At 45.8% G+C, this 21,250-nt stretch overlaps 1 protein-coding gene across 1 annotated transcript; it reads right to left on the bottom strand.

Annotated features, from left to right (window-relative positions):
• Positions 1 to 1,057: 1,057 nt before the first annotated feature.
• LOC131283054 (homeotic protein caudal) lies at positions 1,058 to 16,162 on the bottom strand. The gene is made up of 5 exons (XM_058312614.1): positions 15,868 to 16,162; positions 15,508 to 15,825; positions 13,324 to 13,386; positions 11,384 to 11,389; positions 1,058 to 1,578 (listed from the first exon to the last, which is right to left on the bottom strand). Exons 1-5 carry the CDS (start codon positions 16,160 to 16,162, stop codon positions 1,058 to 1,060), a joined length of 1,203 nt encoding a protein of 400 aa, XP_058168597.1.
• Between the last annotated feature and the right edge of the window lie 5,088 nt (positions 16,163 to 21,250).

The following is a 21,250-nucleotide window of genomic DNA, read 5'->3' as shown; positions in this document are numbered from 1 at the left end:
ATACAGCATACGCATCTCAAGGGAAGGGAAAGGTGCTTCCTAATAAGCACACAAACACGGTTTCACAATACCACGCACCTAACCACTAGAAATAACACCCACCTAACTATACTAAACTTCTGCACGTCTTTACCTCGACACGCGTCACAAACGTCCGAAAAAAGGCTGCAACTAACTGCCAGAGGTTCTGTGTTCGTGTTGTTCGTTTCATCTTTTCGCAACTCTCCTCTTTCTCCGTATCTTTGTATCTTACGCTAGTTAGATTAAAAGTATATCAATTTGTTTATACATTGCACATGAATTAGAGTTTACTATCTTCGTCCCCTCGGCGTCCTATTTCCGCGAGTGATGCCGCAATTATGCTACATTTTAATTTCCACTCCATCTTGATCTAGACAGCTGCGCTTACGAACTGTGTACAACTTGCTAGCTCTATCGGTATGGTTTGTCCTCCGCGTGGGAATAAAACGAAGGTTCTCCGTTCCTCCTGCTGGTGTATTTAATCTCTGCCGCTCGCTAGCGGACCCGACCTGGACACGGAAACCCTTCCGTTACCGTTTTCCTTTTCTTCCTATCGATCGATCGAGGAACAAAGGCTTCGGCGGTTCGTGCTTGCATCGTCGTGGCGACCTACTAAGCGCAATGGTGGCACCGGAGATAACAGTTCTCCAGCTTTCTAGGTTGGGGCTGCTTTTCTTTTTAAGTTAAAGTATCTATATTTGTAGGTGTGCTGTGTGTGTGTGTGTGTGTGTGGTTGTGTGGTTTTTTTTTACAAAGTTTCCACCATGTTTTTGCCAATCCGAACCGTTGCCGAATGTAACCTAATCCTAGCGACGATTTGCATATGTAAGGCGTTTGTTTAATTTGATGTTGTTGTGTTTCACTTTGTGGCGTTCCAGTGTTGCTTGCAGTGTTGATGGCTGAAGATTTTGTTTGTTTGTTTGTTTTTTTTATCGTAATTTTTCTCTCCCTCCTCCATCTTCCCGCTGCACACTATGAACAGAATAAATTAAACCAAAGCGGCGATCGTCGGGCGATCGTCGGCCGAACCGGCGCATCACATTATGCTGAGCGAGGTCGGGGGCACCTGGGAGGCGGCGGCGGCGGCGGCCGCGGCCTGGTTCAGCTGATGCTGTGACGTCGGCACGCCCAGGTGCGGATGGAGCGCCGGATGGTGGGCGGGATGGTGGTGGAGGCCCATCGAGCCCATGCCCATGCTCATCGCGCTCATCTGATGCAGATGGGACAGGTGCAGCGACGGTTCCAGCTTCGGTTTGGTGTCACCCAGCAGGCTCGACATCGACTGCGCCCCGTGCACGTTGTGGCCTTGCGGGTGCCCGACCAGCGACTGCGGACCGCCACCCGTGCCCGTTTCGGCCTTCTTCTTCTGCTTGCGGTCCTTGGCGCGGCGGTTCTGGAACCAGATCTTCACCTGGCGCTCGGAGAGCTGCAGGTTCTGCGCCAGCTCCGACTTCCGGCGGATCGTGATGTAGCGCGTGTAGTGGAACTCCTTCTCGAGCTCGAGCCGCTGCTGGTCGGTGTACACCACCCGGTACTTGTCTTTCGTTCGAGTTTTCCCTGCAAAAAAAGAGGATTGCGTTTGCGATTTAGTACAGGTTTTAGTACAGAGCGTGTCGCCTCCAAAGGGAAACGATAGAGCAGCGTGCGTGGAGTTAAGACGTTCTTGCATACGGTTTCTCTACATGACTTTTTTTTCCTAAGACCCCCCTTAAGTTCCCTTTTCAATGTCTTTCCCCCCCATCCCTGCGGGTACTCGCTCCTTACATTCGATATCTTCAGCAAACTGGTGCGCTGGCGCAATGTGTCAATAGGTAATTGTTAATGACAACTCATTTCGGTGTTAACAAGCGTGTTATGGCTTCAGCCTAGTAAGCGAACCCCGCCAGTGCCCGCCACGAACCCACTGCCCTCCCATCGCCCTCGCCCCCGACGGCGGGAACGGGTTACGTGAGTCAATATTTGCCGACCAAAACGGAACATCACCGCCTGTCACAACACCGTGGGCCGTCGCTTTTTCGGTCGTTCAGTTTCCTTCCTACGTGCCCCGTTGACTGCCTCGTTTCCTCTGACCAGCGCCCGTTACCTTTGCCCCTCCACCACACCGTGGTTTGGGTTCAGGTGAGGTTCCGCCCGGATGATAAGCACACGAAACCCGGCGCTCTTGTTTGTCCCGGTACCGCTGTAGCGAGTTTCTTCTGTTTTCTCAGCCCCCACAGCCCCCTGGGCGCGGATCGGGGACGAGATCGGAGCGATCGTGCGGGGCACCGAGATTAGGGATCTCTCGAGGCGCGGAGTTGACGCGTGATCGTGCATCGTGTTATCAGGAAGGGAATCATGCTTCAGATCGCACTCTCGCAGCCCCCGGGAAGGCCCGGTGTTGTCGGGGCCCGGTAAACAACGTGTCGGAGTTTTCGCAGAAGTGTCCACCAACTGGCGCGAAGTGTGGTGGATAAACATTTTCCCTCGTCACCAGATGATGGCTCGAGTGAGCGTTAAGATCGTCGTCACGCTTTGGTTTTACCCACGTGATCGTTGGGCTTTTAGCGCAGACGTCTAACGACAGTATGAATTCCGTCAGTTTCAATTATCCGTGTTGAATGCACCAACCGAAACCGGCGATTGATTCATATCAATTGGGAAATTGGGCACGTCACCTACGCACCCATTGTTGTCGGATTGCGCACTGCATTGGATTGACATGCTCGCAACGATAACAGGTGACACGAAACGAAACCGAAACCTCTCGGCCAGAATGAAGAAGCGTGGAAGTGTAGGAAGACGAGGGGACCCTCGCAGAACCCAAGGAACAGACAGATAAGTCCGGTATCCGTATCTTCATTATCGCCGTTTGGGTTTTAGTGCCCGGCGCGGGGGCACTAAAGATAACCGATGGTGGCCTATGCTCGATTTTAATTACCCTGTTCGTCGCCTAGTCCTATCTTTAGCCGGTTTTTGTCGCAATTGGGTGAAACTTTGGGGAAAGCCAACGACAGCGAGGCTACGAGAAGCAGACAGAAGGTAGAAGAAGGTAGTGAACGGCTGCAAAGAACGCATCCGTCAGTTTTAGGTCTAGGTTGGGATGGGTATGCAGTTTTACACGGCGCAAACCTTCGGAATTCAGGCCGGATATTGCAAATGTGGTGTGTGACATGATTCAGTACGCTGTTGGTTGATCGGAATATAAATTCCAGTAGAATGATTCAAACACCTCTGTTCTCCCCGGTGGCATAAACCAGAGAATCTTGGCTTTGGTAGAAGTAAACATTAACACGATTACAAAAAAGGAATCTTTCAGTTTAATTTAAAACGTTTAAAAAACAAAGAGCCATTTTATCGAAAATGTTAACAGCTGTGAAGCATTATCTGAAGGATGTCGATTCAACAGGATTGTAGTTTAAATTTGGTTACAACATTTATGAAAACATCATTATTTGAAAAACAAGCAAAAAGTAGACTTCCCCAAGAATACCGTTTTGACATAATTTTAGCCTACTACGATATTTTTGCTGCTGTCACCCGCAAAACAGGTGACGTCGCAGTTAACGTGTTAAATCAAATCAAATGGAGAGGTAAAATTTGAACCACCCGTTGTTTGAAAAATGTATCATCATTTCGTTTAAAAATAGTAATGGTATTGATATTTCTGAATTATTTCTGAAACCAATACTAACCGCCCAATTTATTTTGGTGACACTCAAGGGCACTCCGCTTGAGAATCACTTGCCTAGAATTCAGTTTTAGCCGTCCGCGAGCGCCAAGCCCCGAAGCACATGGCAGCTTCAAAGCGCACTTCAAAGCGCACCGCGTGCCTAATCCGCGATAACGGAGTATTACCCTTTCGTCGGTGGGCTCAAAGCGGGAAACCCTTTCGCCGGAGCCCCGTGGTCGCGCGGCCATGGCAAGAAAGGGCCGGGAACGGGCCGAGCGTCCATTGATATTAAAATATTCCCATTCGCTCCAAACCCGAACGGAAAATGACGGAGCTACCAGCTACGGGTGAAACGTTGCCTTGTCCACCATCATAATCCACCACCATAATCCTTCAAAGCTCGGGTCCGTTGCTTGTGCTGCCTCGGCAAACAGTTGCCGGCGGAGATGAATCCATGCCGTAAGTGTGCAATTACGGTTTCCTCCATCGAGTGAAAAACCAAACAAAAAAAAATAAAAGAAAGAAAAACAAAGCGACACGCAACTTTCTGACGCCTTTTTCCTCTCGACCCGCGCCTAATTGGTTCTTTATTGGTTCCGTCCCGTTGGAGTGGCGTGGAAAGTTGGCAAAGAGGACGGTCGGTTCGTGAAGGTGGAGAAATCGGGTCTCGCGGTTCAATGGACCGAGGGAAAACCGAAACCAACCATTGGACCGGGCCAATTGGTCCAATTGGTGGCGGCCTTCGTAACGCGGCCGATTGCTGCAATCTGGTGTTGTAAAACCAGAAAACTGGAGGTTCAAAAACCAAGACAACAATTACACCTGAGAAGATGTACCGGCCGTGCATCAATGTGAGGCCTGCAATCGTCAACTCCATTCAGGCATGGCTTGACTTTCTCATTTAAGCTCGTTGTATCCGATGTTTTGGACACTCACTCCGTTCACCTGGAGGTCGCACGGTTTCAAAAAATCAGAAAGAAGTACAGTTCCCAAAGACTCCCGCAAATATTGACCCATTTAATCCGATTCGTCCCACCTGAAAGCCCAGAAGATCTCGGGCCCGACTTCAAAAGGAGATTTGTTGGCAAAAACAGTTGCGTACGAGGTTGCGGGAAATTCCTGCCCCTTACGCGCCGGACCAATTGGCGGCACTGACGCAAAGCTAGACCCAGTTCGGCTTCGGGGATACGAATTCAAATAAAACAAACAACAAGGAGTGAGAGAGAGAGAGAGGGAGAAGAAAAAAACGCACCGTTAAACGTAGTATGGAAATCAAAGCGTGCCGCCAGTGAAACGAGCCGCTCGGGAAAGCCCCATATTGGAGGATGATTGATAATATCGATTGACAAATGGATTACCGCCGATTACCCTACCCGACCCGCCGACCCAGGGCTCTAGGTAAATGCAACCGAACCGACAAAAGAAACCCCTCCCTAATCCACCCGGTGTTTGGGGTCCCGGACCACCCCCTCGCCACCGCCAACCCTTTTCTCCCAGCGGAAGTCAGGTTCACCCTCGTCGCCTTGGGAACCGTTTGATGTTTGGATCCTGTTGGATTCAGAAAGCAAAACATCAAAGGAAACTGACTTCCCAAATCTTCGCATACCTTCCTTCCTATCTGTCTCGAGCCGACCCCTACCTTCTCCCCCCCTTCCCTATGTAGCAAGATGTTTTTTTTATTGTTGCTGAAACGTCACAATGTCTGACGTTTCGTGACCCACGGTTTGTGCCAACGCGGAACCTCAGAATCCGCTCAACGAGTTTCTTATCAAGCAACCGAAGCAGCAGAGGACCGAAACAACTATCGGTGGACACACGAGGTGTCGTCTTTCTTATCCCCCCCCCCCCCCCTCCCCTACCCCTACCCGTTTTTCACTCGCTTTATCACAACCCCACGCCGCTAGGGGGATTAGGGTGCTCTTTTGGGGAAGATTTCTTACGTCCAGACGCGCGGTACGTAAGTGGCCGACTTCCAAGGGCCCTCGTATGGGTGTTTGCGATCGTGTTTGTGTGCGCGAGAGACTCCCAAAACCCCCCTCCTCGCTATGGATTCCCTCGTGGCCCGGAGAATCTCAGCGCATCGTAAATAATTACTCCGTAATCTAATGGCAATAAAAGTATTAATACTTTTATGATAAATATCAATATAATAATGGATATCAATTTTTATTTCGGCCATATATAACCGGTGTCTGCACGGGAGAGCAAGCACAGCCTGCACTTCCTTGACTCACGCCTGCGAGGTGGGTGTTTTTCTCGCGCGACACTTGGTTTGGCCGCTTCCTTCCGACCAGCAATTGACAAATCGATTACGGTCGTTCTGGGCGGACAGATACGTTCATGGTACACATGTGGAAGAGAGATTGAAGAAAAGGAAAGGTTCGGCTTTCTTTTCAAACAAATTGAGACATCTTGAGGGCCTGGCAAGGACATAAGTGTCCCATTTACACGTCAACATCCTCCCCGTTGTTTTTTTCGTGTTTGTCTTTTCAAAAGCCCAACCCCATGACGGTGACAATTTGGCCATGATTCTCGCAAATCATCACCCTCGTTTTGGGAGGGTGGGAGGCAAAAAGTACAAACCCACACAAGTAGAAGAAAAAGCAACAGATCCCGGCGGGATGGAGGGAAAGGGAGACGGTGTCTCACACTTCATTCGTTACGCACTCCCTGGGGGTGCGTTTATCATCGGCGTGGTAGGATTTCCCTTCACCAGCGCAACGGAACCGTGATTGCCGTTGTTGCGGCTTTCCTTCGGCTTCCGACAAATTCCTCTTTACCCCCTGTCCCCGGGGGGTCGGGATGATAATGGTTTGCCAAATGGTAGCGTTGGGTTTTCGGTCGAAGCGAAATGGGCCAGTAGCGTGGCGACGTGGGTTACGTGTTGCCCATCGAATCGCACCGGAAGGCCACATCAACAACACCATCCACCGAGGAGGTCCAAGGGTTCGTCTGGGATAATGCTGAAGGACGAAAAACGGACACACCGAATCCTCGGCTGTGGTCTGTGGATGGAAAGGACGACCCGCGGGGATGACCCTGGCCGGAATGTTTCTATTTATTTACGTTTCCATACGGTTTGTTGTTGCGTAACACGTTACGGTAGGACACTTGTGTGGCCGTTATCGGGACCCCAATGAAGCGTTACTTGAAATAAATAACCGACACCGCAAATCACGCCGTAGGTAAGGTAAATCCATTCACAATGAACACGTGCTGCGTTGAGGAAGGTTTTAACAGTTTGTTTCTGTAGGAAAAAATCAAATAGAATCGGATTTCTTTTGGTTGCAGAAGAACCGCAAAAGGAATAAAGTGAACGGTTAAAAAGATAACAAATAAACGTTTTGTTACGGAAGACATGTTTCAGTAGTCAACCTTGGAGGTCTTTTTTCAAAATAGAATTCAAACAAAAGCCATACGAGAGTGTTAAACAAGTGAAGGTTTTTTTTTGAAAGACAGGTTAATTTGTGAGGAGCAAGGACAAAAAGAAGCTAAAAGTAATTGAATGAGTCGTATTATATTCCTCCGGTGATGCAAAATAGAGTAAAAAAAAAGTTTAAACCACAAAATTATAACTATAATGCCGTCGTTTGCCAACTTTATCAACTTTTTGGCCAAAAATTGACAAAAATGCATGTTTGTGTTTGTGTTTAGTAATTAGAAAAAAAAAACACAACGGGGGACAAAATTGCAAATATCAACATGTGAAACGTTCTAATTCAATAGTGTTCAATAAGAGATTTATAAACCAAATGATGTCACATATATTTTCATCCTTAATCAAGATACTTTGTTTTTGAATAAAACTGGTGATTTAGAAAAAATAACTGGCAAAGTAAAGCAGTCTCAAATTGTTGCCAAAACCCTACAGAAGATAGTAAAAACGATAAACAGCCAGCATAAATATCATTTAGTGAAGAAAATGCGACCTATTGATTGCGAACGTCTGCCACAACCGATAAACGTGAGCCGATACGACTCCTAATCGTGGTTAAATTTATTCGCTCTGAGACTTTTTTTCCTTTTTTTGGGCCCTTTTTCCCTCGATGGCAAGTGGTTTCCACCATCAGCATCAGTGAGGTCCCCAATTTTATGAATAATAAAAACAAACAATAAAATAGTGGTAAAATAAACTGCCAGAATATGACCGTTTGGGGGAAGCCGTGGCGCACGTGTATATAAATAAATATATACACACTCAACTCAACTACCTTCAGCGTCGGCTTAAGTAGTCCAAGCCACCGGTACACTATGGTGAACCGGGAGAAACTATTGCCGTAAAAACCGAAAAACTCCAACCATAACCCTTAACGCTAGAGCGCTAGAACGAAGGAATCTAACTCACGAAACAATCGTAAAGCGGACGCCAGAGTACGGCCGAACGAACGGTGACGTTTTGGGCTCTAGACGTACAATATCCGTTGCCTCGAAAGCGCCAATCGCAAGATGGGTTCCGTTCGGGCACCATAGCAACCGTGGAGCACTTTGGCATCAAAGGAGTCGACTAAAATATCGCTCCGTTTATGGGAAGACAGTGTTTATCGAAGATAGTTAAAGGGAGTGGATAAAGGCTCACACATTCACACACACACATAGAAAAGTGGGCAGACACATTTGAGCCAACGTCGTCTGCCGGTTTTGGCCGATCGGAACGGTTCCATTTTCAGGCTTTGCCACCACACCGTGTGTGTGTGTCTGTGTCCCTTTACAGACGTTTAAGGACCAACTATTTATGCTGTCCTAATGTTTACGACCCGATGGTCGTAGGGTGTGCTGTAAACGAATAAAATACTACGGGGCCAGTCTGCGGGTGAGCTCCGGGGGAAAATCTGGACCAGCTTTCGGATCCAGTTCCGAGTGAAAACGTCGTTTTCATCCGTCCAGCGTTGGCTGCTGTCGACAAATCTATTATCACTGTTATATGGGCGCGAGGGAGATCATCCATCGGTTGGCATGCTGTAGGACGTGTCTGTTTTTTTGTGTGTTTTTGCTTTCTTGAATTCGAGAGGGAAACTCTCACCAAACGTTGTGATGACAGTTGTCTAATTGTAGAGTGAGGATGAACTGAGGACAGTTTCACAAATGGCAATTACAATTTTCATATTTTAACAATTTTATGTATCTCGACTTCTTGTGTAGTCTCGTCTCGGTCGTGAATCTCTTCCGAACAACGATGTTCGTTACGATTTAATTCCGTTCCATTTTCACTTCGACACCTTCCGTAACGCCACCGACAACCCCCTCCTCAATTCGTTAGCGTAACGCACGTCCTTGCGCGTTCGTAGGGTTTAGTTAATTTTCTCAATTTCACCCACGGGACCAGTTTTTCCGAACCGTTGCGTCTGCGGCGTGGAAACATTCTGATGATGATGTTTTTCAGCGCCGGTGCACCCAGCGGATGATAGATGAATGTTGCAATTTTTCACCGAAACCTACTCGCAAGCGACACGCTGTTTCGAGGAAAATTGGAAGCATGGTTCAAGATTCCTACACCGAGGGAACGCGCACGTTTCGCTCGGTTTCCCCGCCAAAGCCAATTTACATATTTGGCCACTCGGTTTCGGGCGAGCTTGTTTTGCGTTCCAGCCTGCCATTAGCAGTACCATCACATTACCCGCAACCCCGAGGCCGTTCCTTCCTCACTTGTTTGCCAACAACGCTGGCTGGGAAATACCCGAAAAGGCAACGAAAGATGGACGCGGCAAGCAAAACATCGTCCTTTCGCATTCCGCACCGGAAGCGACCGGGGCATCGACGGAACGGCATCGGTCCAATTAAGTTGTAAAATTCATCCTTCATCCTGGATGCCCGGAAAGTTTCGGAGAGTTCGCTTTTCCTTCAATTCCCCATTCTCATGATCGCCAGTGTTGGCCAAACGTTTGGCCTGGCCGGAGCGTGAAGATGGTGTTTATTTTGGGCTCGTCGGGCAAAAAACAGGGAAAACTTAAAAAACAAAGCACATCACGGCGAAGGATCGTGTTGCTTGGATGGTGTTATTTCATCCCGAATGCAAATGCTTTAAAGAAAATAGCAACAGTTTCGGGTCTCTTCTTTTTTATTTTTGCCGTTGAGTGTTAACGGAATTCGGCGGACATTTGTTTGAACATTCGCGTTCGGTTTGTTTGCAAGAAACGAACGAAGGAAAGAACAAGTTTATTTCAACGAAACGGACCGTTCGGATCGATAGCAAGTACCGGTCAGCTCAGCACTTTCCTTTGTGGATTTAATTTCCATCGTCGTCATTGACTTTTTCGACCGGATCAAACCCGCTATGATTGATGGCCGGTTTTCGGCCGCAGACAAGCGAGATCCTGTCAGGCTAAAGGCCACGTCGGCCTGCAGGGTGGAAGCACGCTAGGCACCGAAATGTTGAAACGTTGGGGATTGGGAAAATCGATTAATCAAACCACACTGTCAAATCGTGATAACGTGGCCGCCACCACCGTCGCCGTCCGTCCGCGTTTGGCCGATCTCTATCAACGGTGTTCGGTTTGAAGGCGTTTCGAAAAAAAGCTAATGACGACAAACGCGGAGCGATCGATGACGGCCACCATCCGCGAAACGGTTCGATAAGGTTGTTGAAATGAAATGTTGATAGAGGAAGGAGAGCAAAAAATACACACAACCCCCCCAAAAAAAATAGTACCCCGCACAGACTCTGCTCCACCCGGGGGACAAATGTCTGCTCGATGCGGGAAGAAAAATGATAAAACAACCACAAACAACAACTACGAGCGAGAAGGAAATCGTTGGAGGGGAAAACAATATCGCTTCTCGATTGCGGTTTTCTAATCGTCCAGCTTTTTTTCTTCTCTCCTTTCTTATTTCCAACGATTAATCGCTGAATTCCAGCACTCCATACCGGTGGCATGGCCGCCGAGCCCGTACAAAATGGCGCCCGTGTTATGCGGTTGTGTTTGATCGATTATTGCGCAGCAGGAGTCGCTCGTGGAAAGGCAAGGAGGTGGAACAGTTCCATGATTAGAAACACTCGAGCATTGGAAGCAAGAGTGGAAAGAAAAGAATCGAATCCAAGGAAGCGAGGCACGGATTCGGTTTGTTTCCATCGATTGTTGCGTAACTTGAATGGGGTGAGTTTTGAAAAGCAACCTCATTTGGAGCGACTGCTGAGAAACGCAACGGTATTTAATAAATATTCTTTAGATTTTGTTTGTCCAGTTCCACTATTGGTGCATACATTGTGTTGGATAAATATAAGCCTAGTAAGTTGATAACAGAATGAAACTTAAAACTTGGAATTAAAAAATAAAATAGTTGTGCTTGTGATTAGGAAATAATTCGTACGGATTGGAAGTTTTCAAAGAAAATTCCTATAATTCATTATGAGCAAATATATTTGTTCAAAAGAATAAATAGCACAAACTGCTTGAAAAGGTCGTAAAGTAATCATTCGAACGGTCCCGACTGCCGTCGTTTAATTTAACTGTTACAGAAATCGAACACATTCAAATCAACTCACTGTAAACTCGTGAAAACACAAACAAATCGAAAATGTGGCGTAAACTTTAGCGAGGGAAAACCGAAAGGAAATAAATTAAAAAAGAAGAACATTTTCTGAGCGTTACCTGTGGAAAACTCGGTATCAAAACGCTGGAGTTGGGAACAAGGCTAGGGGTAAAGCAAGAACGCAAAGCGGTGTGTTTGTGTGCTTGTTTGGGAACCGCGGGGTCCGGCGGTCTGACCGATACTTACATTTTCCTGCAAAAATGTAAAACGGGGTCGAGAAAAAAACATCATTAGCCTTTTGTTTGCGTTTGAATGATTTTTGGTGAGCATTGCTTATCGGTTAGAGAGTTTTATTTAAGGTATCACGGAGCACGCGGAAAAGCATGGGAAAGTGCTCGGTTTATATTGCAGAAAAACAAACTGACTGTGATGGAGGTAGGGGTCAAATCAAACGGTGCCAGGGAAATCTTTTGTACAGTATACGGAAAGGCTTTCAGCTTTATACACGCTCAAACGATTTTGGTTAGGAAAATTTCTTTGAACATCGTTTTTCTAATGTTATTTCATGGAAAAGTAATTTTTAAGATGAACACAAATTATATGTTACAAAAACTAACCTCAAAACAAAAAGGATTAAATTGAAGAAGCAAACCGAACATAGAATCAAGTGAAACAAATTCGATCAAACAAACAGAAGGATAATGCTGTATGAAACGAAGTAAGCTGCTCTTCGGACACCTTGTGCTCGACCTGTCCAAGAAGCAATCAAAAGAGATTCTGTTGGGATTCATCAAGGTGGCGCGTACAAATTAATCTTTCCGAAGGTTGGATCATTCTGGGCCGTCTTCCATGTTTTGCTGGAGTAGGAAAAGGTGCGCCCTGATAAATCTTCCTACTGTCGATTGTTGCGCCCCACGGGGTTTTCAAACTTCCGGGCTCACGCACACCCACACAGTGTAGGAAAACACAAGTCGAAGACGACACACACACAAGCAGCGACCACAACCGTTGTTGCTAGCAACCACGACGAATGTTGTGCGCTTTTTAATGTCCTCCTTGGATTTGATTTGGTTGTGCTTCCCTTTTCGGCTTCGCTCGAGTTGTTCGTCTGTTGTTTTCCCTCTATATCGTCTTTGAGCCGATTTCACCCTTCCCCTTGGCACACACACACCGCCACAAGCATTGTGCTTTTTTAGAGGCAACTTCTCCCTCCCGGCTCAACTTGAGCTCAACTTGGCGTGCCATAAATATTAAACGCTATAAAAATATACATAAAGCGAATAAATTAATAGCGTTACGCGCTTCGACTTTGGTGGCTAGAGAGTTGGTGGCAAATGGACGGGTTTTGTGATTCCCTTGCCTTCCCCATTCCTAGCCCTCCCTCCCTGTCCTCCACCGGTTGTCCAACGGTAGACTAATCCTAGCGAACAGCGTTACAAAGTCATGCAGTCTCATGGACCACGGTTCGCAGCGTGTGCTGCGAGAATGGGTTCGAAATGAATATTAAAACTCACTGCTTTTTAGGCTCGGGCTAGCATTCGAACAACGTTACCCAAAGGGGGGGAAAATGTGGTGCGGAATCAGCAGTGCAATACATCAACCAGACTTAAATTGATTCCACTGTGTTGGGGATACCCCGTAGCCCCAGCACGGGTTCCTTTTGTGTTCCCCTGCGCGCGTCGAATGGGTTGGTTGGCTTCCATTTTGGGCCCGAACCGAAACCGAATGCAATCATAGCGGAACCCGGTGGCAGCCGGTTACAAAATGGAGCGCGAAACGAAAGAGGGGCGGTGGGTTTTCTTTGTATGGAATACAGGAGTGGCGAAAAGAAGAAAGCGGAAGGTAACAAAGAGCCACAAAGAAGACAGGAAAGTTTACCTATCGTAGGCGTTTCTATAAAATGAACTAAAAATCTATGAAATCAACTCTTCTTTGTCACGAAAAGGAAGAGGTGTGAGTATTATTCATTTTTAAACTGACCTAAAGGAGTATCTTGAAGCATGCAAAACATAAAACTTTTAAGATGGTCAGAAAAAGTCTAACAAAGTAAAAGTGTTGTATTCCAACAACCAAGGGACAACAGAACCGAAAGAGTCGATTGTCAGACTTTATCAAAAACAAAATACAAAAGTATCGCAAGCAGTACACATTTTTATAACGAATAAAGGTAAGTTGTTCATCCATACCACCGGATTCCACAGGGGCGAAGTCTTGCAGCGATGGTGCCGAGCAGATGTTGATAAGGCCTCCTGGTTTGGTTTGGTTTTTTTTTTCATTTATTCGTTCCACAAATCATCAATCGACAGGTTTGTGTCGAGCGAGTGGACGTGAAGGTATTTTTTTTTTGTTTGTTCGGGTGTGATGGAAAAGGAAAAGAATAATGGACAGCGTGTGATTAAAGCTTGCAGTACGTGTCACCCATCAACGTGGATAATATGGTAATATTCAATGAGTGGGGAAAACAAACGGTCACAAAAGATATAACTACAAGCGCAAGGGGGTACCATTGAGAAGGGTAAAGGGTTTGACTAAACAAATAGAACAAAAATTAATTTTTAAACAAATACTAGAGATAATCTTGAAGAAACATGCTCCAACCAGCGGAAGGTAATATAATAGAATAACACTAGACAGCAAACAGGCTGAGGGAACTAAACCAGAACAACACAGCAGAACGTGCACGGAACGTCTGATTCTGTTCGTCGGCGGCTCTTTTTGGGTAAGTGGTAACCGAAATTGGACGCTAATCGGAAGAGGCAACATGGCTACTGTCGAACGTGATCGCCGAAGTGTGTGTATGGCTGTGCGTAATGGAAACCTTTGCCCCAACCGGTGGACCCGAAATGGACCCATTTTCGTGGTGCTAATGGAAATTGCAAGCCGCGCATCACGGCGGCCGGTTCTCTTTGTGGAACGGCCCTAAGTGACGTTGGTTCGAACAGAGGGTATCCTAGCGACACAACGCTGGATGAAACCGGAGTGCCATGTGGAAGAAGAGGATAAAACAGGATCCCTAGCGATGGTGACGATCGCCATGGAAACGGGGGGTGATGAAAGGGAGAAGTAAAACCGTCCCATTTTCTTGAGAAACACAGGAGAACGGAATAAAGGAAATAAAATTCATCCCTGCAGCGTTTGTTTCCTTCTTCCCGATATCCTTCGCCCATTTTGTTATGGTGGCATCGACACATACAAACACAGAAACACTCGAGCTCGGGCTTCCTAGAGGGCCTTTGGAATGAGGATTCTAATGTGCAGCAACGTCGTCACGAATAAATCACTTCATCGATAAAACAGAGAACCACAACAGAGCGAGAGCAGGGAAAACACCCGAGCCTCACAAACACACGCCGTTTATCCTCGCCACCCGGCCGCAGAATATCCTTCCATCCCCGATCGTTAACCGTTGGTTTATGTTCGCCCAAAAAAGTTTGGAAGCATAAAAAAGTCACGGCTCCGTCGAAAGTGGGGAGAAGCCTAGCGTAGCAAAAGGCACATCAAAACCAAACCACACCACACCACAATCTACATAAATATCTTCAACTGGAGAACGTTGTGCTTGCGGGAAGTAGTATGCAACATTTCATAACCATCCAGCACCTTTTTCCACGCCGAAGATCATGCACCGCGACATAAATCAATCCATTCTATGCGTCGTCCCGGGCGGCCCGCGCCATTCTTCAACTACGACGTCCCTTATTCGTTCTAGATTTTTAATGGTTCCTCCTTTTCGTTCCTCCGAGGTGCCATGTGGCTACCATGGCGACCGTGTGGTATGGTTTATGGAATGTTTTGGGTAGTAAAGCTGCGTGCCGAATCGTACAAGAGCGCTTGAGATCGAACGAATCAGATGTGGGCTGAAAGTTTGGTCAGTCATTTAGCAAATAGAGGGGTTTTTTTGAAAGACATGTTTCAGTTGTAGATTTAAACAACCGGTACATGCATGTTTTACATGCAACAGAAAGGTAATGAGGGCTCAGAAGCCGACGATCAGTCGATCTGTCTGATGTTCTACCATTCCAAAATAAAGCATGACATTCTGTTGAAATAACGAACATCAAAGCGAGTAAGTAATTGCAGGGAACCATCATCAATTTCCGAGAAATAAAATGGAATTTGATACCAAGTTCTTTTTTACTTATTTGCAGAAACACATGCAGAACTGATTCTCATCAAAGTGTAAAGCAAAATAATGAACCCAATCGTAAATGATTCCATAATAAACAGAAATTATTACTTGAAATAACTAGCATTGAATTAAACGAAGAAAATGTACAACAGCACACGCATAGAAGAAAACTGCACGCGCAACCGATCATGCAAGAAACTATAGATACTCAAGAAGAAGGACACGAGCTTCCGCTACTAACCTGGATTGGGCTGACTCTGGTACGACTGCTTCTTCATCCACTCGTACGGACTCTTGACGGGCGTCGGGCGGGGCGTGATCTGCGGCGAGGCCGAACCCGTCGGGGCGCCCGGGCTGGACATGTCGCTGCCGGAAACGGTGATCGGCGGCGACGGTATGCTGTGCAGGCCATCGGTCAGATGATCGTGCGCGCTGTTGTTATTGTTGCCGGCACTGTTGTTGCTGTGATGGTGATGATGGTGATGATGGTGGTGGTTCGGCCCGCCCGGGCCCAGGTGGAGCCCACCCAGCCCTCCCAATCCTCCGCCGCCTCCACCGCCTCCGCCACCCTCACCGGCCCCGCCAGCTCCTCCACCGCCACCGCCTCCACCCCCGGAACCGATACCGGGACTCGGACCGTGCGGCAGGAGCGTCGTCTGCGGCGGAGTGGAAAAGTTCTCGTGGGCGCTCCAGTCCGGGCTGGACTGCGGGTGGAACACGTGCGGGTGCGGGTAGTACATGGTGGGCTGCGGGGACGACTCGCCGTCGCCGATGAACTGCGGGTGCGGCGGCTGGTGCTGGTAGTTGCCCGGGTACCAGCCGGAAGTGGCCGAGTACGGCAGGTTGCCGCTGTGGTTCTTCGGGTACATCGCGAAGTGGTTATAGTAGGACACCATTTTGTCGTATTTGCTTGTTTACACCTTCGAGTTCCCGACCGCTTTACCGGTCCGACTTTACCGACGCTCCTTCGAAAGGAGGTTCTCTGTTTTTTTAGCTGAAACTTCTTCCACAACACTTCTACGACGATCACTTTTGCTTTAACTGATTGGTGTAATCGATGTTTATATTTTTCCTAGTACAATTCGTTTTTCACAATTTATTTATTCTTCTATACTCTTCACGCACTAACTGCTCCCTCAACCGCCACTGAAAACCTGAGTTTCGATTACAGTAACACCGTTAACCGATACTTGGGCGCCATTGTTTTTCTTTTTTGCCACAAACTTCACCAAACTTCACTGTTCACTGTTTATAATTTCCAAATCCGAATGTTATCAATGGCTTGCAGCTGCACCGCAAAATAAACGAACCAATATTCTCCGCTTGGAACACACCGTCGCTAAATCGGGGAACCACTCGACGCGGCCATGACACACTCGTGTTGTGTGTGCGCAAATAGTAGGTTCGGAAAACAATCACGTTGTTGTTTTTGTCGCTTTTTTTACGTAACGGACAAACACTGCAAAAACAAACGACAACCTCCACCGTCAGCGCTCGCAGCTCGACTGACTGGACTCTTTTCGGTTGTATCCTGGCTGACGTCTTCGTCGTCGTATCCTGCGGGGCCTGTCAGTGTTCGCGGAGGGTCGTAAGGAGGGTGAAACTCTTGGTCCGACGGAAGGGTACCGACGATGTCACTTGGCACCGACGAACTCTTCAACTGAACGTACCGGAGAAGAAGTACGCACTTGCAACCCTCCGACGGGTAGTGCCGAGAGGGTAGTCTACCCCTTACAACCCGTTACTAGTGTTTGTGCCTTCCGCTCCCTTTCACACACACACACACGCTCATAGCACATCGTTTTCTGTCTCGTTTTGCCCCGATCGAGCCTTCTCTCTTGCCTACCTGGCGGAGGGCGGAGCTAAGCGTTTTTCAAGGAACTTCTTCAAGGCAGTTCTCTTTCTCACAGCGGAGTGTAATGGCGCATGCTGCTCTTTCCGCTACCGGAGCGAGGCTCTCTGACGAATCGGATGGTTTCGAAAAACATAGTGGGTGGAGTAGCGACATCCGTTTTTGATGGTTCCGCGAGACGGTAAAAACTGACAAACGCGCAAACGCGCCTGGAAAATAGTGAAACGGATCAACAACAATCAGAAAACTTGCATTAGATATCGCTTTAATGAACACTTCAATTAAAAACCGTCAACGCAATCGATAGGGGGGGTATTTCGAAAGAGAGTTCTTTTCAACAATACGTTTTCATACAACCTCACAGATAAACAGTCACAAACACAACCAGACGAGCTAGACAGCCCATAGTCCCAGCCTTCGGTCACGAAAAAAGAAGCTCAAACCAAAAAACAATCCAAGCCCATTTTGACGAAAACAATGGGTGAGTGGGCGATAGCGACCTTAGAGGAAAACCGAGCCGAACTGACGTTTCCCCCACGAAACATCATCCTTGCTATGTCGAAGGAAAGAACAGAACGGTACGAGCGTACGAACCTGCCCAATGTCTCTGCAATGATAATGATGTTTGATTAATACCACCCGCAATAACCGGGTATTTATCCGCATCGAGGGGAATAGGAAATATAGCACACTGCGGCTCGCCATGCAAACACACCACCCCGACACACAGCCACAGGTCAAATACACACGCAGGCGCACACACAGCCCCAGGACGCACGGTGACGTTCGGTGGACTGTTTTACGGCAACCGGGTTTCGGGCGACTCCCATTTTCGCTAATGAACCATCACTGAAACCGAGCAGCGGCGTTGCAGGGCTACGGGAACTGACAGCGAGCTGGAGGCATGGTTCCCAACGCCATTGGAGCCTCGTGGGACTTAATAAAGAACTGAAAAGGTAATCGATTTCTCTGTCTTTTTCCATGTATTATAACGAGAAGTACTCATTGCTGTAAATGAGTACTTTTTTGTGAATATTATGCAATGCCAGCTTTTTTAAATGAACACTGCTAAAGGTATGTAAAGGTTTCAAGCAAAGTTATAGTTGTTTAAGAGATCAACTTAGGTTCGCTTTTTGTTATTTCACCACCCTTTTTATAGTATGATTGATTATTGAACAGAATAAAAAAATAAGTGGATGGCTGAAGGTGTATAAGGGGAATTACACTGCTCATTAAAATTTTGAAAGCAATGTTTTGTTTGCTTGGCAGCTTTTTGAATGCAGCACATTTAAAGCATACTGCATACGAAGGAAACTGAAAAACAATTAAAACCTGTCGGTGAGACTAAGCTAATTAAACAAAGGGTTATTTTTAAATATAATTTTTACTGGTTGAATCGATGATTGCAATGTAATTTTGAAGTTGTTTTCATATTCGCTTAAGTCCATCGTATTATTTTATACGTTATCGTCCAAAGGATATTTTTCGACAAATAAGCAAGGTTTGGATTAGCTCAAAAAGCGTAATTCGCATTTCACTTTCATTCCAGTTATTATGCTCAACTTCGCAAGACTTTGAAAACTGATATGATAGAAATGTTACAAATGAGACAACTTTCATTTTATGACACTTGCCACGGTTTGACTACAGCACGGATCGCTAATCGAAAGGAATAATTCCAAAGTCATTAAAACCCATAAAGAAAACAGTTTTTATATGAAACAAATACTGTTCCGCAATGTTTAATAATGTTCAGCAATTCAACTGTTTAATAATGTATGTAAATGTAAAATGAAAAGTGATGATTTGATTTATTTACTTTTAGTTTTTTATATGTTTAAAGTTTGTTCCAAACACTTGAAAAAAAAGAATAAAATAGTCAATAAGAGTCGGTTGAGAGTCTTTAAAAACTGATTGTTTGAGCTCTTACTTTAATATACCGTACTGTGATTTTTTATGGAAAGAAAAACTCACATTCCTCAGCCCGTTCTAGAGGGAGCTATCGTAATCAAATTCCTTCGCTCCCTTAGCGCTGGAAATTACGACACCATGAATCACAGCCTTATTACTCCATACATCACCCACGGCGCATCGCCAACGCCATCGCCGGGCACATTTAGGGCACATACCGTGCCGTCCTCGCAAGTACCCTCTTAGGGCCCGATTAGTGTTGGATGTCCTTGATGGGGACGGTACCCAAACTTCGTCTACCCTTCGGCAGCACCTTTAGCCACCCGGGCCCTAGCCGACCCGCCCGCTTTGAACTCTCGGTTGCCATCGGGGGTGGCAATAAAGCGTATTTTTGGCTGAAAAATGAAAATAAAACTCCCTTTTTACCGGTGGACGCGACGCGCAGGCGAACGATGATGCAGGGTAGCATAATATTCCACCGGGAGGAGCCAACAAAAAAAATAGGTTATGCCCTGAGATTACCTCCGTATGCTGGATTCTTAAATCCTTGAAATTGAATTTTGTACCGTTTTACCGTTACGTTGGTTATTTTTTCTTTATTGCTCTGCCAGATAATCATAAGTAAAGATTTAGTTTAGTATAACATTAATCTTAGTTTGATCTGATTTGAGGTTTGACGAAAAATGCATCTTTCAAGAGAGGCTTCGTAACAGCTGAATATAATTTTGACTTGCTGTATCTTTTGTCTAGATTCTTTTCATTTCTTCGTAATTAATTTAATTCTATTAACTAGCATTGCTGTCTGTAAATCAGCACATCTCACTATTGCACATTTCCAACAATTGAAGAGAAAGTTATGAAGATCCATATTGGCTGCTAATATTGTTTACTTTTCTTCAATAGCAGGCAATGAATTTTAGTATCTCAAATCTAGGAACATAAAAAGTATATTGTTCATTAATCTCAACTAGACTATCTTGGTTTAAGCGATTGAAAATCCGACAAAAACGGACACGGGGTGTGCCTCGCCCTAACATTCCGCTGCGATTAAATCTACCGTGTCCGGGTTCGATCAGCTATCAATGTCGATAATAAGCATTCCCATTTTCAGCGCACCGGCCGTGCGTGGACAAGAAATGAAGAAGTGCAAAAATTTAAAATACCCCCAACTCAGTCCGGACGGTGGCGGGCATACATGCGCCAAAAAGAAAACGGCACACAAAAGCTGCCCCGAAAATGATAGGACACGTCAACATGTCGGCGTTTGTAAAATATAGGCCCCCCTTACCAGTCGTAAAGGCCGCGATTCTTTTGATGGCCCTAATCAAACTGTTTAATTTTTACAGGTGCCGTTAAACGTTAATTGCCATGACTATTGACGATACTAATCGTGTGTGTACATTCACTCGCCATTCAAAGCGCCGTACGTCTAGCATCGGATCGGATGCTCGGGTCTTGCGGCTCGTCTGGGCGGAACAGGGGAGTCCCGGCTTGGGAGGAAGAACCATTTGAAAACACGACGTTGCACATATTCGCATCGCACGCAGCTGTTTTTTTTTATTATTTAGTGCAACGGTTTATTCGGAGGACAACATTACATTCTACAAATGACGTAAATAACACCGTTCCATATTCCATGTTGCGTAGAAGTTTAATTTAAATTTTTCGAAAATTCAATTATACTCCAATAACTAACGAATACGCTGTGGTATCAATATCTTGTCGATACGTTGTATAGTGTCCATTTGTTGTCTTACCTAACCCATAAAAGTAAAACGTTGAGTTATTTGTTGTCGAAATTAGTTAAGATACCAAAGAAACATGGACAAATTAATTTTAACGAACATACTGTCGATTTATTTCAAAAGAAGAGTTTTGTTGTAGTCTTATTTCATTTAACGATTGTTTATCAATCAAATTTAGAATAATATTTGTAAAAAAAATTAATGATATAGGGATCCCTACATCAATATAAAAACTAAACTTGCATCTTTACATTATTTCAATATTTTCGCCAGTTACTTCTCACAATTTAGGTTTGAAAGTAAGGTTCAAATAAATTTCAAATGCTTGAAGATAGCAAACAATCGTTGCATTATCCCTGGGGTTCATTACAGTCTTCATTAGTTTTATATAGTTTTTCATATTAAGGACCTATTTGATAATGTCATTCAATGAAATAAACATCTATAAAAACAGACTCATTTAACAATAATTAATG

This window comes from Anopheles ziemanni, chromosome 2 (genome assembly GCF_943734765.1).
Source record: "Anopheles ziemanni chromosome 2, idAnoZiCoDA_A2_x.2, whole genome shotgun sequence".
Lineage (NCBI taxonomy): Eukaryota > Metazoa > Arthropoda > Insecta > Diptera > Culicidae > Anopheles > Anopheles ziemanni.
This window is presented reverse-complemented; position numbering and strand designations above follow the sequence as displayed.